This window comes from Notamacropus eugenii, chromosome 1, assembly GCF_028372415.1.
Source record: "Notamacropus eugenii isolate mMacEug1 chromosome 1, mMacEug1.pri_v2, whole genome shotgun sequence".
Lineage (NCBI taxonomy): Eukaryota > Metazoa > Chordata > Mammalia > Diprotodontia > Macropodidae > Notamacropus > Notamacropus eugenii.
The window spans coordinates 694,044,672-694,063,634 of record NC_092872.1 but is presented as its reverse complement, the minus strand read 5'-3'; the positions used below and the strand labels follow the sequence as shown (position 1 = coordinate 694,063,634).

The following is an 18,963-nucleotide window of genomic DNA, read 5'->3' as shown; positions in this document are numbered from 1 at the left end:
TTGAACTCAGGTCCTCCTGACTACAGGTTTAATGCTCTATCCACAAGCTACCTAACTACTCACGTTACTATATTTATTTACTTCTGGATCTTGGGTACTCAGTCTGTTCCACTGATTGGCTTTTCTGTTTTTGTCACCAGTACCTTTGATGACTTCTTGGTAGTATGCTAGAATCACTTTCTTACTACTTTTTTTCATTATTTTCTCTGAGATTCTTTGTTCTTCCAGATAACCATTGTTACCATTTTTCCTAAACATACAGGTAATCCTTTGGCAAACTGATTATTGTGGAACTGAATAAGTGAATTAATTTAGGCATGTTTTATGTTGGCATGATCTAACCATAAGCAGTTTATGTCATTTCAGCTATTAAGACCTCTGTTTGCATGTTTTGTAGTTGTCTTCTTATGTTTCCCATGTGTCTTTGTAAGTAGATTCCCAAATATTTTATATATTCTGTAGTTATTTTAAATAAAATTTCTCTTTTGATCTCTTCCACTGAGTTTTATTGGTAGTGCACAGATAAGCTAATAATTTATGTGAAGTTATTTTATGCCCTGCTACTTTCTTAGTTAATTATTTCAGTTAATTTTAGGTGAATATTTGGGGTTCCCTAAATGGATTGTTAATATCATCCGAAAAGTGATCATTGTTTCATCTTTACCTATACTTATTCCCTCAATTACTTTTTCTTATTTTATTGCTGCAGGTAGCATTTCTACCACTACCCCAAATAAAAGTAATGGATATCATTGCTAAAACCTTGATGTTACTGGGAAAGGCCTCTAGCATTTCTCTGTTACATATAATACTGGTCTTTGATTTTAGATGGATACCATTTAACATATTAAGAAAAATTCCATGTATTGATTTTTTAAAAACATGAATAGGTATTGTAGTCTATGAAAAGATTTTTAGCATCTATTAACATAAATATATGGGAGTCAAGATGGCAGAGTAAAGGCCACTCAGCTGAGCTCTCTCCCAAATCCCTCCAAATACCTTTTAAAATGACTCTGAACAAATTATCTTACATGAAAGAGGCAAGAAAAAGCTTTTGCAGTGGAGGAGAAGAGGTGGAAGATAAGGGGTAGTGAGTGAACCTTACTCTCATCAGAATTGACTCAAAGAGGGAGTAACATACACAGTCAATTGGGTATAGAAATCTATTTTACCTTACCAGAATGTTGGGGGAAGGGGATAAGAAAGGGCAGGGATGATAGAAGGGAAGGTAAATTGGGGGAGGAGGTAGACAGAAGCAAAACACTTTTGAGGAGGGACAGGGTGAAAGGAGAGAGAGAATAGATTAAACAGGGCAGGGAACAGGATAGAGGGAAACAGTCTTTCACAGTGTGACTGTTACGGAAGTGTTTTACATGACTACACATGGATAACCTATATTGAATTGCTTGCCTTCTCAGTAAAAGAGGGTGGAGACAGAGGAATTCAAAGTTTTTTAAATGAATGTTGAAATTGTTTTTACATGTAAAAAAAGAAATTTTCCCTACTAAAAACAATTTTATATACATATATGTATCTATGTGTGTATATATACATATGTATGTGTGTGTATGTGTATACATATACACATATACATATATATATATGATCTATTATGTTTATGCTTTACCTTTTATTGGCTCCCAGATTGGCTCTAAATCCTTGGGATAAATGATTCTTTTCTACAGGTAGGATGGGCTGAATGACTTCATCATAGGATAATGGAGCTGGAGTTTTAAGACATCTATAAGCCATCTAATCTAATCCCTTCATTTAAGAAAAATGTGGAAATTGAGGCTCAGAGAGTGTAAGTGTCTTGCCTGGTATGACACAGTTTTTAAGCATCAAAGGTAGGATTTGAACCCACAACTTCCTGATTCCAAGCTCAGAATCTGATCCACTAAACTGGCTACCTCTCTTCTATCCCACCATCATAAGGTCCCATCTGATTATCAGTAAAATTTTTCTCCTGCACTAATAATAATTGAGTTGAAATATTTGATCTAAAATGTAATATATTTAGTAGAAACTGAGGAATTACTCAAATGAAAAGCTGGAGATAGTTGAAGAGTGGTAATAACCAAAATGATTTGGGCTTAGGACTCATGACTCCTTCTGGGCATCTGGGTCCATGGCTTCCTTCTTCTGAGGCAAGCTCTTCATCCAGAAGTCCACCTTCTCTGCCTTCAGGCCCTTTCCTACAGAAAGCTGGAGATCCAGCTGCAGGTACTCTTCATTCTGATTATAGGCTGGCCACTGGAACAGGTCTGCACCATTTGGGTCCCTAGAGACAAAAATAACCATATGGGTTGAGGAAGAAGAGAGGTCAGTGACTTAGCCTGCTTATCGAGCTGGTGTGTTTAATCAAAGAACTGTCAAGTCTGAGAAGTTGGGGGTGGGGAGGAGAAAGGACGGGAGGTGGCAGCCAGGGAGATGAGACCTGTTCACCTATATTGAAGTAGGCTGCTTAATCTCTCATGTGGTTCTTTGTTGAGAACCACAACATGTTCCAAGTGGAGAGTAAATAACAGGAGAGCTAAGATTTGAAGTCTGCTGAGGCCAAACCCAACAATGTCCTGCCCCAGACCACATTCTGCTACTTCTCAGTGAGAAAGACAGGTCCCAGGGATTCAGGGGGAATGGTGTGGGCTACACAGGGTGCCTCTCATCCTAGTGTTTCTTCCAAGGTGAGTGGGTGCTATTCCTGAGCCATGAGCTAGAGGAAAGGCTGGGTTTGCTCACGAGACCTTACTCAAATGGTGATAGATAATTTTGTTTGTATATAAGTCACAGAATTTCTTTCCACTGTGGAACAAGTAGCCAAGTGGCCCCTCCTAGGGAGCCTTTCAAGAACTGTTGGGAGACCCAAGAGGGGGGATCCTCACCCATTTCGGGCAAAGTTTGCCCAATAGGTCATTATCTTCTGACTGAGGAGTTTTTCCTCTTCTGTTGCTCCACGTAAAACTAAAAACAGGAAAGGAAATAGCTCCATTTAGGTCAACATTAGGTATAAAAGTTTCCTTCATCCCTACATTCCCCTCTCCCTTTTCAACTCCTCCAAATGATCCTGTTCAGGCCACCAAAGTCTACAACAGCATAGCACAAGTTCTGAAGCATTTGCCTATGGCCCCTGTCCCAGACAGTGCCTGCATTCAAGATCTCGGCCTGGGGCGATGCAGACAGGCTCAGCAGCAGTAGTTGACCCATAAGGTCATTGGCCATAGCAAATCATGTCACAGATAAATGGATAAACTGGTCTTCCAGTTCTGCCAAGACAGGAACAAAGAGGTGAAAATAGGGAGAGAAGACTTCAAAAAACATAGATTTGGGACCATCAACAAACATTAAGTCCCAAGATTGCTAAATGACACTTTTGCCCAATGACCAACAAATAGATATACTACTGGAGATATTGAACCAAAAAATAATAGAAGAAAGGAAGGAAGGAAGGAAGGAAGGAAGGAAGGAAGGAAGGAAGGAAGGAAGGAAGGAAGGAAGGAAGGAAGAAAGGAAGGAAGGAAGGAAGGAAGGAACGGAGGGAGGGAGGGAGGGAGGGAGGGTGTCCTTCCAGCACATTGAGCTGAGCCTCTGTGGAGGATTTATGGAAGCAACAGGACAAGAATCATACAGGATGAGATGGTGTGACAGTTTAGGGTCTACACCAAAGGAGAGAATGAGGCCATTGATAAGGTCACAAGTTCATTGACATACAGATATGTGGTTTTTCTGGGAGGTGGAGCCAAGATGGCAGAGTAGAAGGACATACCTACTATAGCTCTCCCCCCATAGCCCATAAAATACCTGTAAAAAAATGACTCTAAACAAATTCTAGAACAGTGGAAGCCACAAAATGAAGAGGTGAAACAGATTTCCAGGCCAAGGCAGCATGGAAGGCCAACAGGAAAGATCTATTGCACTGGGCTTGGAACAGAGCACAGTGCAGCCTGGGCCACATGGCTAGGCAGGTACAACACTGGAGCAGGCTTCAGGGCATGGAAACATGGGTAGTAGCTATGGTTCCCAGATTTCCCAACCCACAAATGCTAAAGACAGCTTCAAAAGTCAGTGAGAAATCTCTTTCATCTGAGTGAGAAGGGACTAGGGTCCAGCCCCAGCCCTAGCCCCAAGGCAGAAGAAGTCACTGTGGCACAACATCCATTTTTGGAGCCTTCAGCCTAAAGACACTGGAGGAATTGAGCAGCTGATCTGGGTCTCAGTCCTGAGTGGGTCCTGGGGAGAGGAAGAGTGCTGGTATGTTGGAGCTGGTAGAAGCTCTGGAGGGGGATTATACTTGCAAATCCTGGGCAGAAAAGCTTGTGGCTGCTCCCAGACCAGAGTGCAGGCCAGGAAAGGAGTAAACTCCTCTCCCTTGATTGTGTCACTTTGGAGGAACTGAGAATTACAGGTCCCTAAAGTATACCCTCCACTTGACAAAGAACTCAAAAGTCAAGTAACTGACTGGGAAAATGCCCAAAAAAGGCGGGGAAATAGGTCTATAGAAGATTACTTTCTTGATGAATAGGTATTTTCTTCCATCCTTTCAGAAGTGGAAGAACAAGGCATACCATCAGAGGAAGACACAAAAGTCAAGACTTCTGTATCAAAAACCCCCCAAAAATATGGTATGGTCTCAGGTCATGGAAGAACTCAAAAAAGGATTTTGGAAATCAAGCAAGAGAGGTAGAGGAAAAATTGGGAAGAGAAATGAGAACAATGCAAGAAAATCATGAAAAGCAAATCAATAGCTTGCTAAAGGAGACCCAAAAAATACTATAGAAAATAACACCTTTAAAAATAGACTAACCAAAATGGTAAAAGAGGTCCAAAAAGTCAATGAGGAGAAGAAAGCTTTAAAAAACAGAATTAGTCAAATGGAAAAGGAGATTCAAAAGCTCACTGAAGAAAATAGTTCTTTAAAAATCAGAATTTAGCAGTTGGAAGCTAATGACTTTATGAGAAACCAAGAAGCTACAAAACAAAACCAAAAGAATGAAAAAATAGCAGACAATGTGAAATATCTCATTGGAAAAACAACTGACCTGGAAAACAGATACAAGAGAGACAATTTAAAAATTATGGGACTACCAGAAAGTCAAGATCAAAAAAAAGAGCCTAGACATCATCTTTTATGAAATTATCAAGGAAAACTACCCTGATATTCTAGAACTAGAGGGCAAAATAAATATTGAAAGAATCCCACTGAATACCTCCTGAAAGAGATCTGAAAAGAAAAACTCCTAGGAATATGGTAGCCAAATTCCAGAGTTCCCAGGTCAAGGAGAAAATATTGCAAGCAGCCAGAAAGAAACAATTTGAGTATTGTGGAAATACAATCAGGATAACACAAGATCTAGCAGCTTCTACATTAAGGGATCAAAGGGCTTGGAATATGATATTCCAGAAGTCAAGGAGCAAGGATAAAAACCAAGAATCACCTACTCAGCAAAACTAGGTACAAAACTTCAGGGGAAAAAATGGTCATTCAATAAAATAGAAGTCCTTCAAGCATTCTTGATGAAAAGACAAGAGCTGAATAGAAAATTTGACTTTCAAACACAAGAATCAAGAGAAGTATGAAAAAGTAAACAGGAAAGAGAAATCATAAGGAACTTACTAAAGTTGAACTGTTTACATTCCTACATGGAAAGATAATATTTGTAATTCTTGAGACTTTTCTCAGTATTTGGGTAGTTGGAGAGATTATATACATATAGACAGAGGGCACAGGGTGAGTTGAATAGGAAGGGGTGATATCTAAAAAAGTAAAATTAAGAGGTGAGAGGAATGTATTTGGAGGAGAAAGGGAGAAATGGAATGGGGCAAATTATCTCTCATAAAAGAGGCAAGAAAAAGCTTTTCCAATGGAAGGGAAAAGTGGGGGAGATGAGGGGGAAAAGTGAAGCCTATTCTCACCACATTTGGTTTAAGGAGGAAATAACATGCACACTCAATCTGGTATGAAAATCTATCTTACACTACAGGAAAGTAGGGGAGAAGGGAAGAAGTGGGGTGTAGGGGGGATGATAGAAGGGAAGGCAAATGGAAGGAGGGAGTAATTAGAAGTAAACACTTTTGGGGAGGGACAAGGTCAAAAGACAGAACAGAATAAATGGGGGCAGGACAGGATGGAGAGAAAAATAGCTAATCTTTTACAATATGACTATTACAGAAGTCTTTTGCATAACTACACATGTATAGCCTATATTGAATGACTTGCCTTCTCAGTGGGGATGGGTGAGGAGGGAGGAAGGGAGAGAAGTTGGAACTCAAAGTTTTAGGAAAGAATATTGAGAATTGTTTTCGCAAGCAACTGGGAAATAAGAAATACAGGTAATGGGGTATAGAAATCTATCTTGCCCTACAAGAAAAGAGAGAAGATGGGAATAAAGGAAGGGAGAGGTATGATAGAAGGGAGGGCAGATTGGGGGAAGGGGTAATCAGAATGCACAGTGTCTTGGGGTGAGGGGAGGGGAGAGATGTTGAGGAAATTTGAAACTCAAAATCTTGTGAAAATGAATGTTGAAAAATTATAGACCAATTTCCCTAATGAATATAGATGCAAAAATTTTAAATAAGATTTTAGCAAAACGAATACAGCATCTTATCACGAGATTAATACATTATGATCAGGTAAGATTCATACCAGGACTACAGGGCTGGTTCAATATTAGGAAAACTATTAGCATTATTGATCACATCAACAACAAAGCTAACAAAAACCACATGATTATCTCAATAGATGCAGAAAAAGCTTTTGACAAAATACAACATCCATTCCTACTAAAAACATTGGAGAACGTAGGAATAAAGGGAACTTTCCATAAAATAATAAGCAGTATCTATCTAAAACCTTCAGCAAGCATTATATGCAATGGGGATAAGCTAGATGCATTCCCAATAAGATCAGGGGTGAAACAAGGTTGTCCATTATTACCACTATTATTCAATATGGTACTAGAAATGTTAGCTGTAGCAATTAGACAAGATAAAGATATTCAAGGAATAAGAATAGCCAAAGAAGAAACTAAGTTATCACTCTTTGCAGACGATATGATGATTTACCTAGAGAATCCCAGAGATTCAAGTAAAAAATTACTTGAATTAATAAACAACTTTGGCAAAGTTGCAGGTTACAAAATAAACCCACACAAATCTTCTGCATTCCTATATATTAGCAACAAAGTCCAACAGCAAGAGATAGAAAGAGAAATCCCATTTAAAGCTAGGGTAGACAGTATAAAATACTTAGGAGTCTACCTGCCAAAACAAACCCAGGGATTATATGAACACAATTACAAGACACTTTTTGCACAAATAAAGTCAGATTTAAGTAAGTGGAAAAACATTAGTTGCTCATGGGTAGGCCGTGCTAATATAATAAAAATGACAATCCTACCCAAATTAATATACTTATTTAGTGCCATACCAATTAAACTATCAGACAATTACTTTCTAGAGCTGGATAAAATAATATCAAAATTCATTTGGAAAAACAAAAGGTCCAGAATATCAAAGGGACTAATGAAAAGAAATGCTTGGGAAGGTGGCCTAGCGCTAACAGACCTCAAACTCTACTATAAAGCAGCAATTATCAAAACCACTTGGTATAGGCTAAGAAACAGAGAGGTAGACAAGTGGAATAGACTTAGCACTCAAGATGCAGTAGGCAAGCAATATAGCAACCTTCTGTTTGATAAACCCAAGGACCCCAGCTTCTGGGATAAGAACTCATTGGTTGACAAAAATTGCTGGGAAAACTGGATAACAGTGTGGCGGAAATTAGGCATAGACCCATACCTGACACCGTACACAAGAATAAAGTCCAAATGGGTACATGATTTAGGTATAAAGAGTGATACCATGAATAAACTGGAGAAGCAAGGAATAGTGTATTTATCAGATCTATGGAGAAGGGAAGAATTCTTTACTAAAGGAGAGATAGAAAGCATTATGAAATGCAAAATGGATAACTTTGATTACATTAAACTGAGAAGTTTTTGCACAACCAAACCCAATGCAACCAAAATCCGGAGGGATGTAGTAAATTGGGAAAGAATTTTTACAGCTAAGCTCGGGGATAAAGGCCTCATTTCTAGAATATATAGAGAACTGACCCATATGTATAATCATACAAGTCATTCCCCAATTGATAAATGGTCAAAGGATACGAACAGGCAATTTTCAGAAGAAGAAATTAAAGCTATCTATAATCATATGAAAAAATGCTCTAAATCACTATTGGTTAGAGAGATGCAAATCAAAACAACTCTGAGGTACCACATCACACCTATAAGATTGGCAAATATGACAGAACAAGAAAATGATAAATGCTGGAGAGGATGTGGGAGAGTTGGAACACTAATTCATTGTTGGTGGAGCTGCTGGAACTATGTTGGAACTATGCCCAAAGGGCTACAAAAATGTGCATACCCTTTGACCCAGCAATATCGCTACTAGGACTATATCCCCAAGAGATCATAAAAATGGGAAAGGGTCCCACATGTACAAAAATATTTATAGCAGCACTCTATGTAGTTGCCAAAAACTGGAAGTCAAGGGGATGTCCATCAATTGGGGAATGGCTGAATAAATTATGGTATATGAATGTAATGGAGTACTATTGTGCCATAAGAAATGATGAACAAGAAGACTTCAGAGAGGCCTGGAAGGACTTATATGACCTGATGCTGAGTGAAAGGAGCAGAACCAGGAGAACTTTATGCACAGCAATGACCACAGTGTGTGAGAGTTTTTTCTGGTAGACTTAGATTTTTGTAATAACACAAGAACTTCTTACAAAAAAAAAAATCCCAATGGTGGTTCTCAAGGCAAAATGCCTTCCACGCTCAGAGAAAGAAATATGGAAGTCATTCACATAATGTAACAGATCATGTTTGTGTATGTATATGTGTTTGTGTATCATGTTCTGATTTGTTATATGATTTCTTTCATTTATCTTAGTCTGACTACATAGCATGACTATAGTGAAAATATACTCAATAGGAAAGTATATGTAGAATCTATACAGAATTGTATGCAGTCGTGGGGAGGGAGGGGGGAGTGGGGGGTAAGTGGGGGGGATAAAATCACAATTGTATGGCAGTGATTGTTAAACATTAAAAAATAAAAAAATAAAAAAATAAAAAAAATGAATGTTGAAAACTAAAAACAAATAAAAAAAATTTTTTTTTAATTATGTGTTTTTTGTGTTTGTATCTCTTCTTCCCTTCTGGGTAATAAATTCCAGGAAGTCAGAGATTTATCTATCATTGTATCTTCCCCAGTTTTGAACACAGGGCTCTGCAGACAGGATTTGCTTAATCATGTAAACTGAACTGAGAACCTGGTTCAATTCTCTTGATCACCTGAATAAGCAAGTTGAGTTAGGGATCCTCTGAGACTGATCTTACCAAAGAAGTACCAAATCAGCCCCTATTCACATTCAGACTACAGACTATTTGTCTTTCAGAAGGTGAGCAGGGCCAGCCTGGTTTCGTGTTTAGTGCTTCATTGTACCCCTTAGACTTGGGGGACAGCCCACATGGAATGAAATCCCAATTCTAACATTTGGCTGAGGGACCTTGGGCAAGTCACTTCACCTCTGCTTGCCTTGTTTCCTAAGTTATAAAATGGTGATAGTAATAGCTCCTACCTCATAGGTTGTCGAGAGGATCAAATAAGATAATATGTATAAAGTCATTTGTAAACCTGTACACCCTATAAAAATGTCTGCTGTTAATAGTATTATTATTAGCTTGTGACTTTTGATGAGTCATTTCCCTTTCTCCAAATCTCAGTTTCCTCCTTCCAACCTGCGGGTGATCATCCTACACATATTCACCACCCTCACAGGGCAGCTGTGAGGATTAAATAAGTTGATATATGTTGGAGGGATGATAACCCATAGCCCCAGGGATTCTGCCCCTTCTCAAACCCCCATCTCCTCCAATCACAGGCTCCACTGCTTACAAGTTGCTCCAAAGACAAAGCGTAGCTCATCACCATGGTCTGCCTTCACAAAATCTGGCCTGAGGTCCTTAAAGATACTTGGGCGGTGCTGAAATTCATAAAAGTAGACTGGGGAGCTGGGACCTGGGCAAACACAAGAAATGTCTGTAGTTATTAACACGCTGAACCCCAGGAGGGGCCACATGCCAAGGGCCGCAACCTAATTTCCTCCTTTGGGGTGGGGGGTGATGACAGCTAGCCATTTAACAGAAAGATCCCGGAGGGCAGTCCCTTAACAAATACTGTCTGACAGTGATGCTGTGAGACAGGACAAGCGCTGGGGTCTGGTGTAACAGGACCTGGGTTGGAATTCTGGCCCTGCTGCTGACTGACTGCAAGACTTGGGGGGAATCCTTTTACTTCTCTGAGGCTGAGTTTTCAACTGTAAAATGGAGAGAATCCCTCACCTAGTATCCTCATAGGGCTCTTATGAGAATCCAGAAGGATAATGCCCATGAAAAACTTGGTAACCATAAAGCGCCATAGAAATGTGGGTAACCATTATTGTTAATTTTGTTGGCAATATCTACTAAACACAACCTGCCCAGAGATGGGAAGAATAGGGAGGGCAGGAGAAGGAAGGCGATTGAGGGTGTTCAGCTGGTCTGAAGGTTACCATGCTAAAGCCAAGGGCAGAAAATCTCTTTCTGTGCGAGTGTGCAGGTGAGACACGTTACCACTGAGATGAGGCCTTCCACTACTGTTCCTGTAGAGGATCAAAGCCATACTCACTCTGTTGATATTTGGCCACTTTGAGGGCAGGAATAACAAAGACTAAGTCCCCCATCATCTCCTGGAATTGAGCTCGAAGTTCTCTGGGATCCTCAATATTCCCTAAATACTCGTCCATCATTAAATATACAATTGCAGGTGGGATTCTCTAAAGGAGACCCAGCAAGAGAAATGTTAAGAGAAAAAAGATTTTACTTGGGGCTGAATTGTTTGAGGAATTTAGGTCTATTGATCATAAGGGATGAGCCCACACAGTCTATTGTTTGTGAGACCTGGGTCCCATCAGAATCCACTACCACCCCCCAAAGCCTATTCTTCTGGGGTTCAGCTATTCAAGAATATATTAGGTAACTGCTTGTTGGAGATGGCAGAGAAGGTATTTGGACCTGGGGAAGGGATAAGACCAGGGCAAATGGCATAGACACTAGAGCACAGGACCTGGAGCCAGGAACAATTGAATTTTAATCTAGCCTCAGACTCTTACTAGCTGTGTGACCCTGAGGAAATCGCTTAACCTCACTTTCTTCATCAGCAAAATGAGGACCATAATAGCACCTACCTCCCAGGATCATTGTAAGAGTCAAATTAAATAAATTTGTAAGTCACTTTGCAACTTTAAAGAATTACATATACATATTAGCTATTATTTATTATTATTATTGTTATAGATGGTCTTTATGAGTTCCTTCCAACTCCATGAACCTATGAGTCTAGGACTATGAAAGAAGAAAGTAAGAAAAGGAGTTTGCCTTTATATATCTTACCATGAATGGGTTTAGCAATATTTCTTTGATGTCTTCTCTGGTCATCTCTTCTTTGAATTTAGACATTCCTACACTCTACAGAGAGATAAAAGCCACATCATGAGTACACTTGGAGAAGTTTACACATTTTAAAACTACTTTGATCCAAGGAAGCCATTTTGCCCTTTATGCTAACTCCATCCCCATGGATTTGTTTAATCATTCCCAAATAATACCTAGCACACACCAAATAACATCAGGCCTACGATGCAATATCCAGTGTTTACTGAACATGGCCCAGCTCATACTGGACAATGCTCAGGACACACCAAGCAAGGCTTAGGGCAGATTGTATAATGCCCAATATATACACAATAATGCCAAATACTCACAGTGCTCTATCACACTAAAAATGAAACATACAGAATTTTCTTCATCTGACCCATGCAAATAGTTCAATGTAACCCACATGGGCACAAAAAGCAACCTAGCATGAATCCTTCAGATAGTCCAAGGATGTATAGTTACCTCAATGTTAATGGTATGTCTAATATCCCCATAGACTCAATGACCTTCACTTCTAAAGAACTGCAGTCCTTTAGGAAGGAGATTTGGCCTGAAGTTAGGAGGCCTGAGTTCTACGTTCATCTTTATCACTGACTTGCTGTAGGACAATTGTTTCTTTCCCTTGAACCTCATTTCTCTCATCTGCAAAAATGGGGATGATTGTCTTTGTGGCCTCTACCTCATCAAGTACCTTCTACACTGAAGACAATTTTTGTTTTGTTTTGTTATATAAACTATAGTATTGTGTCAATGTGAGCTGGTATTAGTGTGCCTTTAAGATACAGAAACTTGCAGAGAATACTTTAGCCAAAGGCAACCAGAACTGTCTTAGGCCTCTCTGATGAAATCTGTAGGTAAAATTAGTTATCCAGTTCTTGGAAAGTTGGGTTTGGAGGAGTCACCTCTGACTCTTCTAGGGAAGCCTGGAACAGGGCAAATTTGCTAAAGGCAAAGATAGTAGACATATCTAATTCGCAAATGCCATAGAGTGAAGAGGGATATGAGTGAGGAGTCAAGCTGTCAAAGGATCTTAATGGCTCAGGGCACTGGACCAAATTTAAGAAGACTACATTTCATGGGGACAAATGCAAAATCATACACTTGGGCTCAGGAAAAATTGATTTGGCAATTACAAGATGAGGGAGGTATGGTTAGACAGCATTTTTTTTTAAAAAGATCTGGGGGGACAGATAGATCACAAGTTTATTATAATTCCATACTGTAATATGCCATGAAAAAAATGCAATGTGATCTTGAGTTGCACTAAGAAAGTCAGAGCTTCCAAGATTAAGGAGATGATAATTCCTTTGTACCCTGCCCTGGTCATACCACACATAGAATACTGTGTTCAGTTCTGAGCACTACATTGTTGGAGAGTGTTTGGAGAGTACCTTGGGGAGTATAACTAGGATGACAAAGGGCTTCAATTCATCCCATATGGGGGATTGGTTAAAGGTACCAAGGATATTTAGCCTAGAGAAGAAAATTGGGTAGGGTGTGGAAGGGTGGACAGAGACAGACATAGTAACTGCCTAAGTATTTTCTGGGCTGTCATGTGGAAGAGGGAATTTGGAAGGAAAAAAACTTGTTCTGTGTGACCAGAGAGCAGAATGTGGAGCAACAATGAGCAGAAGTTAAAAGGGACTTGATGGAATAATACCCATTGAACAGCTAGAGTGTTTAAAAGTGGAATAGGAGGTTGCAGGAGATAGCAGGTTTCCTCTCCTTGGATGTTTTCAAATAAAGGCTAGACACCCACTTGTGATGCATGCCATAGAAATTCAGCTCCGGATTGGCCTCCAACTCTGAAATTCTGTTACTCTTTAGAGATGAAAAATACCAAAATTCCGAAAAGGTATGTATAGCTTATCCTGTTGGCCCATTTCACTTATGCAGGAGAATTGATGGTAGAAAAATCAAGGGTCTTACCACAGGAATTAACCAACCATATTCATGGTTGTTGACACCGATGATGCTGGGGACATGGTGGAACTTTCCAGAAACCAAGACATCTTCAGGATGCGTGGGAAAGAACTGGCCATCAACCACACCAGGGATTATCCTGAAAGTCTAAAGAAAAAAAGCAGAAAAAAAAGACTAGTGTCTCTCCACAATGTTCATCCCACATATCCCTTCCCCAGTTCATTACTTCTTTACTGCCATTCTGCCCTATTGCAATAGCTTCTTGTCTTCTCAATTCCATCTCATCTGCCCTTCACATGAGTATACGTATTTCTGAGACAAAATCCCATCATGGTACTCCACAACCCCATTGATAAAACCCGTAAACTCATGGAACTATAAGATATTAAAGTGGGGAGGGGCATTAGAACAGAATATTAAAATAGGAAAGACCCTTAGAACAAAAAATTAGAGAACATTAGAACTGGGGCATAGAACGTAGGATGTCCAGTGCTGGAAGGTGCCTAAGGACACCAAATGTTTAAAGCATGGAATGCTGGGATTGGAAAGGATCCTAGAAAGTAAAAATGTTAAAGCTGGAAAAGACCTTGGAAGGACCCTTAGAAACCATTAAGTTCAAGTTCCCCATTTTATACAGGAGAAAATTGAGACCCAAAGAACTAGCGACCTTCTCAAGATTCTTTCCTCTTTCCCCACCAAAGGAGGGAGTGAAGAAAGTGTCAAGAATGGGTATCCAGCCCCTGCCCTAGGTTGATATGGCAGTTCTCACTCGGGAATCCTTCAGTCTCAGCTTACATACCTTGCTAATGGCCAGGATCTCCCTTTCAGTTCTGTTTCTTAAGCACTCAACTATGGTGGCCGAACTACAATTCTCACAAGCAGACAGATTGGCAATGTGCTACAAAGAAGAAACCAGAAAGAATTAGCATGCTCATAACTGAATCCTCAGCCTACACCCTAATGAAAGAATTCTAGTATATTCAGTAGCAAACTAGCAAAGAATCATTTCTATAGGTAATGATGGAGCAATGGTAAGGAGGACGCCAAGCTGGAATCTGTCATCTAAGGGGGTGAGTCCCCCAATCATGAGCCAACTTTGTACAGGGCTTGATGCTAGCCAGTGGGGATGGGGATGGGCAGGGGCAGGTTACAAGGACACAATCCCTACTCCCAAAGAGTTTATCATTTACTCAGGGAGAAAAGACCTAAATATCTCTAAAGGACACATGATGGCATCTGGTATGTTGAAAGAACCCTGACATTGGTTCAGAGACCTCAGTTCTGGTTCCAGCTCAGTCAGCAACTGATTGTGTGACCTTGGCCAAGCCACACAATGACAAGCCACACCAGAGAGGAAGAAGGGACCTCACAGATCATTTCATCTAACCTGTACCTGGGCCGCCTCGAGGAACTCTTGTTGTACTTCTGGGGATATCAGAAAGTAGAATTTGGAGCTAGAAGGGACTTCACAAACCATCTAATCATACCCACTTTTACAGAGGAAGAAACTGAGGCCCCAAGAAGGAAATGCCTTGCCTAAAATCACAAGCAAGGAAGAAGCAGAGCCAGGAACTAAATCCTCCCTCTCTGTGCCTCAGTTTCCTCTTCTGTAAAATGATATCATCATAGATGATATCTATGGTAACTTTCAGCTTGAACATTCACTGACATTCCAATGTACCTTCTTATAGCCCAGAAGAGCCAGAAAGTAAATGGGACACCAGGCCATGGGAGTGGGAGGCCAATAAGCCTAAGGAAGTATAAGAGTGATTACAGTGACCAAAGAACAAGGAACTTACATTTATAATTGATTCTGAGCTGGAAGACATCAAGCCAGGGAGGATGGCCACACCACTCTGCATGATTGCTCTGTGGAACAAGCCTTTGGACATGGGGGACAGAACCTGAGGGAGTAAAGCACAGCAAAGGAGAGGTGGGAGCAGTCATGGGAAGGCCCAGACACTCCTGGCTCAGCAGAGACAGAGAAGACTGTGAGTCTGAAAACCAGAGCTGATATTTACCCTGCAACAGACCTAAGCTAACCATAAAGGACCTCTAGGGGACCTCTCTAGGGGACCCTGGCCTTTGGTCCCTTTGGCACATTCAGGCCTGAATCCTCATTAAAATACAAATGGGGCCTAGTTAGTTCTGGATGCTGCTCAGGCCTCCCTGGGCAAGATAACATGAAAAGCCCATTCGCTGTATCTTGGTATTCATATACCTTGCCCTAACTACTTCCCTGAGCTTTTGTGAACTTTAAAATGAGATAATTGGTGTAAAGTCCACTGCAGAACATGCCTTGTCAAGATCACAGATTTACAGCTAGGAGAGACTTTAGGAGCCATCCAAGTCCATGCTTCTCATCTGATAGATGAGGGAGTTTTAAAAATCTGTTTTAAGTGCTGACTATGTGTTAAGCACTGAGTTTAATACCTGAAATAGAGAAACAAAAGTAAGACACATCCTGCCATCCAGGGGTTTACAATCTAATCATGAGGAAAGCAAGGCTAGGATTTGTTTAGGACCACAGAGCTAGTAAGCTGCAGAGGCAGGATTTGAACCCAGGTCCTCTGACCCCCAATCCTCTATCATGTTGCCTCCTGTCAGCTATTATCATCCTCCTCATCACTATCCCTCCTTTGATGCCTCAACATAGCTTTGCCCCTGTGTCAGGAGGGCATAGGTAAGTCATGTCAGACAAGTCAAGTGCACTGCTCAGAGGACCAGCTGTGGCCTGGAACACTCCCGAGTGTGGCAGAACCAGATTGAAATGTAATTGGGAGGGCCAGCTAGCTCGAGCAGTGGATGGAGTTAGGCCCTGGAGTCAGGAAGACCTGAATTCAAATCCAACCTCAGAAACTTACTAGCTGTATGACCCTGGGCAAGTCACTTATCCCCGATTGCTTCCCGCCCCCCCCAAAAAAAAGTTAGTTAGCAAATATTTTACAAAATAAATAAAGATATAATAAAATATAGAGAACATTGCATTTAAAAACTAAGTCAATAAGGATCCTTATATATGGATTAGTGGTCATCATTTCAATTTGAGTTTGACACCATATGTGTAAGTGGACAGAATGTTGGATTAGGAGTGAGAAGGGGATGGAAATTGAATCTTGCCTCTGACACTTTCCATGTGAAAGACCCTGGAAAAGTTGATTAATCTCTCTTAGTAATGGCACTTTCATCTACAAAATGGTAATATCTCATGCTGTTATGAAAGTCAAATGAGCTCCCACATATAAAGGACTTTGCAAATCTTCAGGTACTATCTATACAAACACCATCTATCATTATTACATTGGTGGCATGAAAGCTTCTCCTAGATCCAAGTCATCTGGAAAAGCTCTGATTATAGGCCTATGCATGAATCTTATGTCTATGGTCCTAGCCAGATTGGGGGCAGTAATGACTTCTTCAGCTACAGAAAGGCTCCGATTAAGATTAAGAAGAGCATCCATGATAATGAAACTAGAGAGCCCCAAAGCATCCAAGAGGGGTTATTATCATTGTGACTTTCGTTCTTTTTCTTTTTACCTTTTCCCCTTTGTTGTTGGTAAATTTTTTAAAATGCATTTCCTATCTTAGATGAAGTAAGAGGAAGAAGGGTGTGAGTCCACTCCACCCTTGGGCCTAGATAATCATTTGGGACTAGGGCATTAGAGTATAGCGACATCTCCAAATGAAGGCAAGAGCAGGTGCCAGCTTTAGAGAAAGCAGTCAGCAGCCCCAATGGTTCTGAAAGGGGGAAGGATAAGAGAAGAGGTAAGAAAAACTCAGTTTCACATGATTGTATCTTGGATTTGGCTACAGGAATCCTCTTTCCAAACTGAGATCATGTCTTTATCACCTACATGTGAGGAAACACTTGTTCCCCCAGCAGACTCGCCAAAGATGGTCACACGGCCAGGATCTCCTCCAAAGTGGGCAATGTTCTTCCGGACCCACCTCAGGGCAGCCACCTGATCCAGGTAACCCCAGTTGCCAGGCGCATGCTCATCCCCAGTGCTGAAAGCCAGATGTTAGACAATGTTGGAGAATACTGAAGAATAGTACCAGGTTCATATAATCACAATCCAGCTCGTTCATTTTGTAAATGAGGAATCTGAGGCTCAAATAGTGACTTGACAGAAGTCACATACATCAAAAGCACCACAGCCATAATTTGAACTTGGATTCTGTGGCTACAAATCCAGTGCTTTTTCTACTATTATAGGTTTAGCTTGTGGGGGAGACAAAGGATGACAAGAAAGCTAGGATCACATCAGGACAAATGTCTCACATTTCATTGGGGGCAAATCTCACCTGAAGAATCCAAGGATGCCCAGCCTGTACTGGATGGTGACCACTATCACATTCTGGGTGGCAGACAGTATCGAACCATCATACATGGAAGCAGAGCCAAAAAAAAGACCACCGCCATGGATCCACACCATCACCTGCAGGGACCAGACATGATCTTCCTTACAGAAACAAATTCCAACCAGTATGGCTTTGCCACTCCCTTGCTCAACAGGAAAATTCTGTATCCTATTCTTTGGTGTCCCACGATAAAGTAGCACTAAATGTGAGTCAATTTACATCTCCTTAAAATATTGTACATCAAGAAGAGAAAGGATACATATCAGAACTACTCTCAGATAAAGATGCCATTTGCAATCTTCCTGGCACAAATCAGCTCCCTAGGATCCACCTGTTGACAAAGATACACACAGAGCAAAACCAGCCTCTTCTAAAGGATCTTTGTTCCCTGGGGAATGGGAAATGGTGGCAGGACTCCCTGGATAGATTCTAAGAAATACAGACACCATAAGCAATAATTCATCAGTGTTCACAGGACTTTTCTATGCAACATTAACTATTCTCAAAGTCAAGTTTTAAGCAAGCAGAACAGATCACCAACAGAGGCTGTGTCTTTCATTGGTTCTTACAGGCTACTCACTTTGCAAAGACAAAAAGGATCAGTCGATGAAAACCCATTTCCAGTGGCCAAGCCTGTGCTTACTCTGTTCTAGTACACTTGCCAGCCCCTTTTACTCTTATTATCTGTCCTTCCATAAGGACTTTTGTTTCCCCCAGAACACATGGTGGTGTTACCATCTGTCAACCACTTATGCATATACACTGGATTGGGGAGCGGGGGTGGGTCTTACATCACTGACACCAAACTCTTGCATTATTACATGAGCTTAGGATACCCTAACTCCAGCATAGAAGTTCACAGTGAGTTCTGTGGGGGAAACCTGCCATTAGGAAACTATAACCAGAGAGAAAAAATTGTTCAACTGAATGCTGGTTTATTGAGATTCGGAGAAGGTTTCATGGAGGAGCTGACATTTGAGCAGCTTTGTTTAGTTGTGTTTATCTTAACACTTTATTATTGTTTATCTTAAGAGAGGAAGATTAGTGTAAATGGGAGAGGCATGACTTTGGAATCAGAAAGAACTGGGTTCAAGTCCTCTTTCTGACATTTACATAATGACAACTGATA

The 18,963-nt window shown here is 40.6% G+C and overlaps 1 protein-coding gene across 3 annotated transcripts in view; it reads right to left on the bottom strand.

The window, feature by feature from the left end:
* Nucleotides 1–1,997: 1,997 nt before the first annotated feature.
* Nucleotides 1,998–18,963, bottom strand: part of LOC140521206 (pyrethroid hydrolase Ces2e-like) — a 55,920-nt gene continuing 38,954 nt past the window's right edge. For all 3 annotated transcript variants that reach the window (XM_072635952.1, XM_072635953.1, XM_072635950.1), the window contains 10 exons: nucleotides 17,778–17,911; nucleotides 17,327–17,480; nucleotides 15,272–15,376; nucleotides 14,272–14,370; nucleotides 13,479–13,619; nucleotides 11,505–11,579; nucleotides 10,741–10,888; nucleotides 9,970–10,092; nucleotides 2,886–2,964; nucleotides 1,998–2,284 (listed from right to left, as the gene is read on the bottom strand). In XM_072635952.1, coding sequence (XP_072492053.1) covers nucleotides 2,104–2,284; nucleotides 2,886–2,964; nucleotides 9,970–10,092; nucleotides 10,741–10,888; nucleotides 11,505–11,579; nucleotides 13,479–13,619; nucleotides 14,272–14,370; nucleotides 15,272–15,376; nucleotides 17,327–17,480; nucleotides 17,778–17,911 — 1,239 coding nt within the window. In that variant the 3' untranslated portion in view covers nucleotides 1,998–2,103. The remainder of the gene's footprint in view (nucleotides 2,285–2,885; nucleotides 2,965–9,969; nucleotides 10,093–10,740; nucleotides 10,889–11,504; nucleotides 11,580–13,478; nucleotides 13,620–14,271; nucleotides 14,371–15,271; nucleotides 15,377–17,326; nucleotides 17,481–17,777; nucleotides 17,912–18,963) is intronic.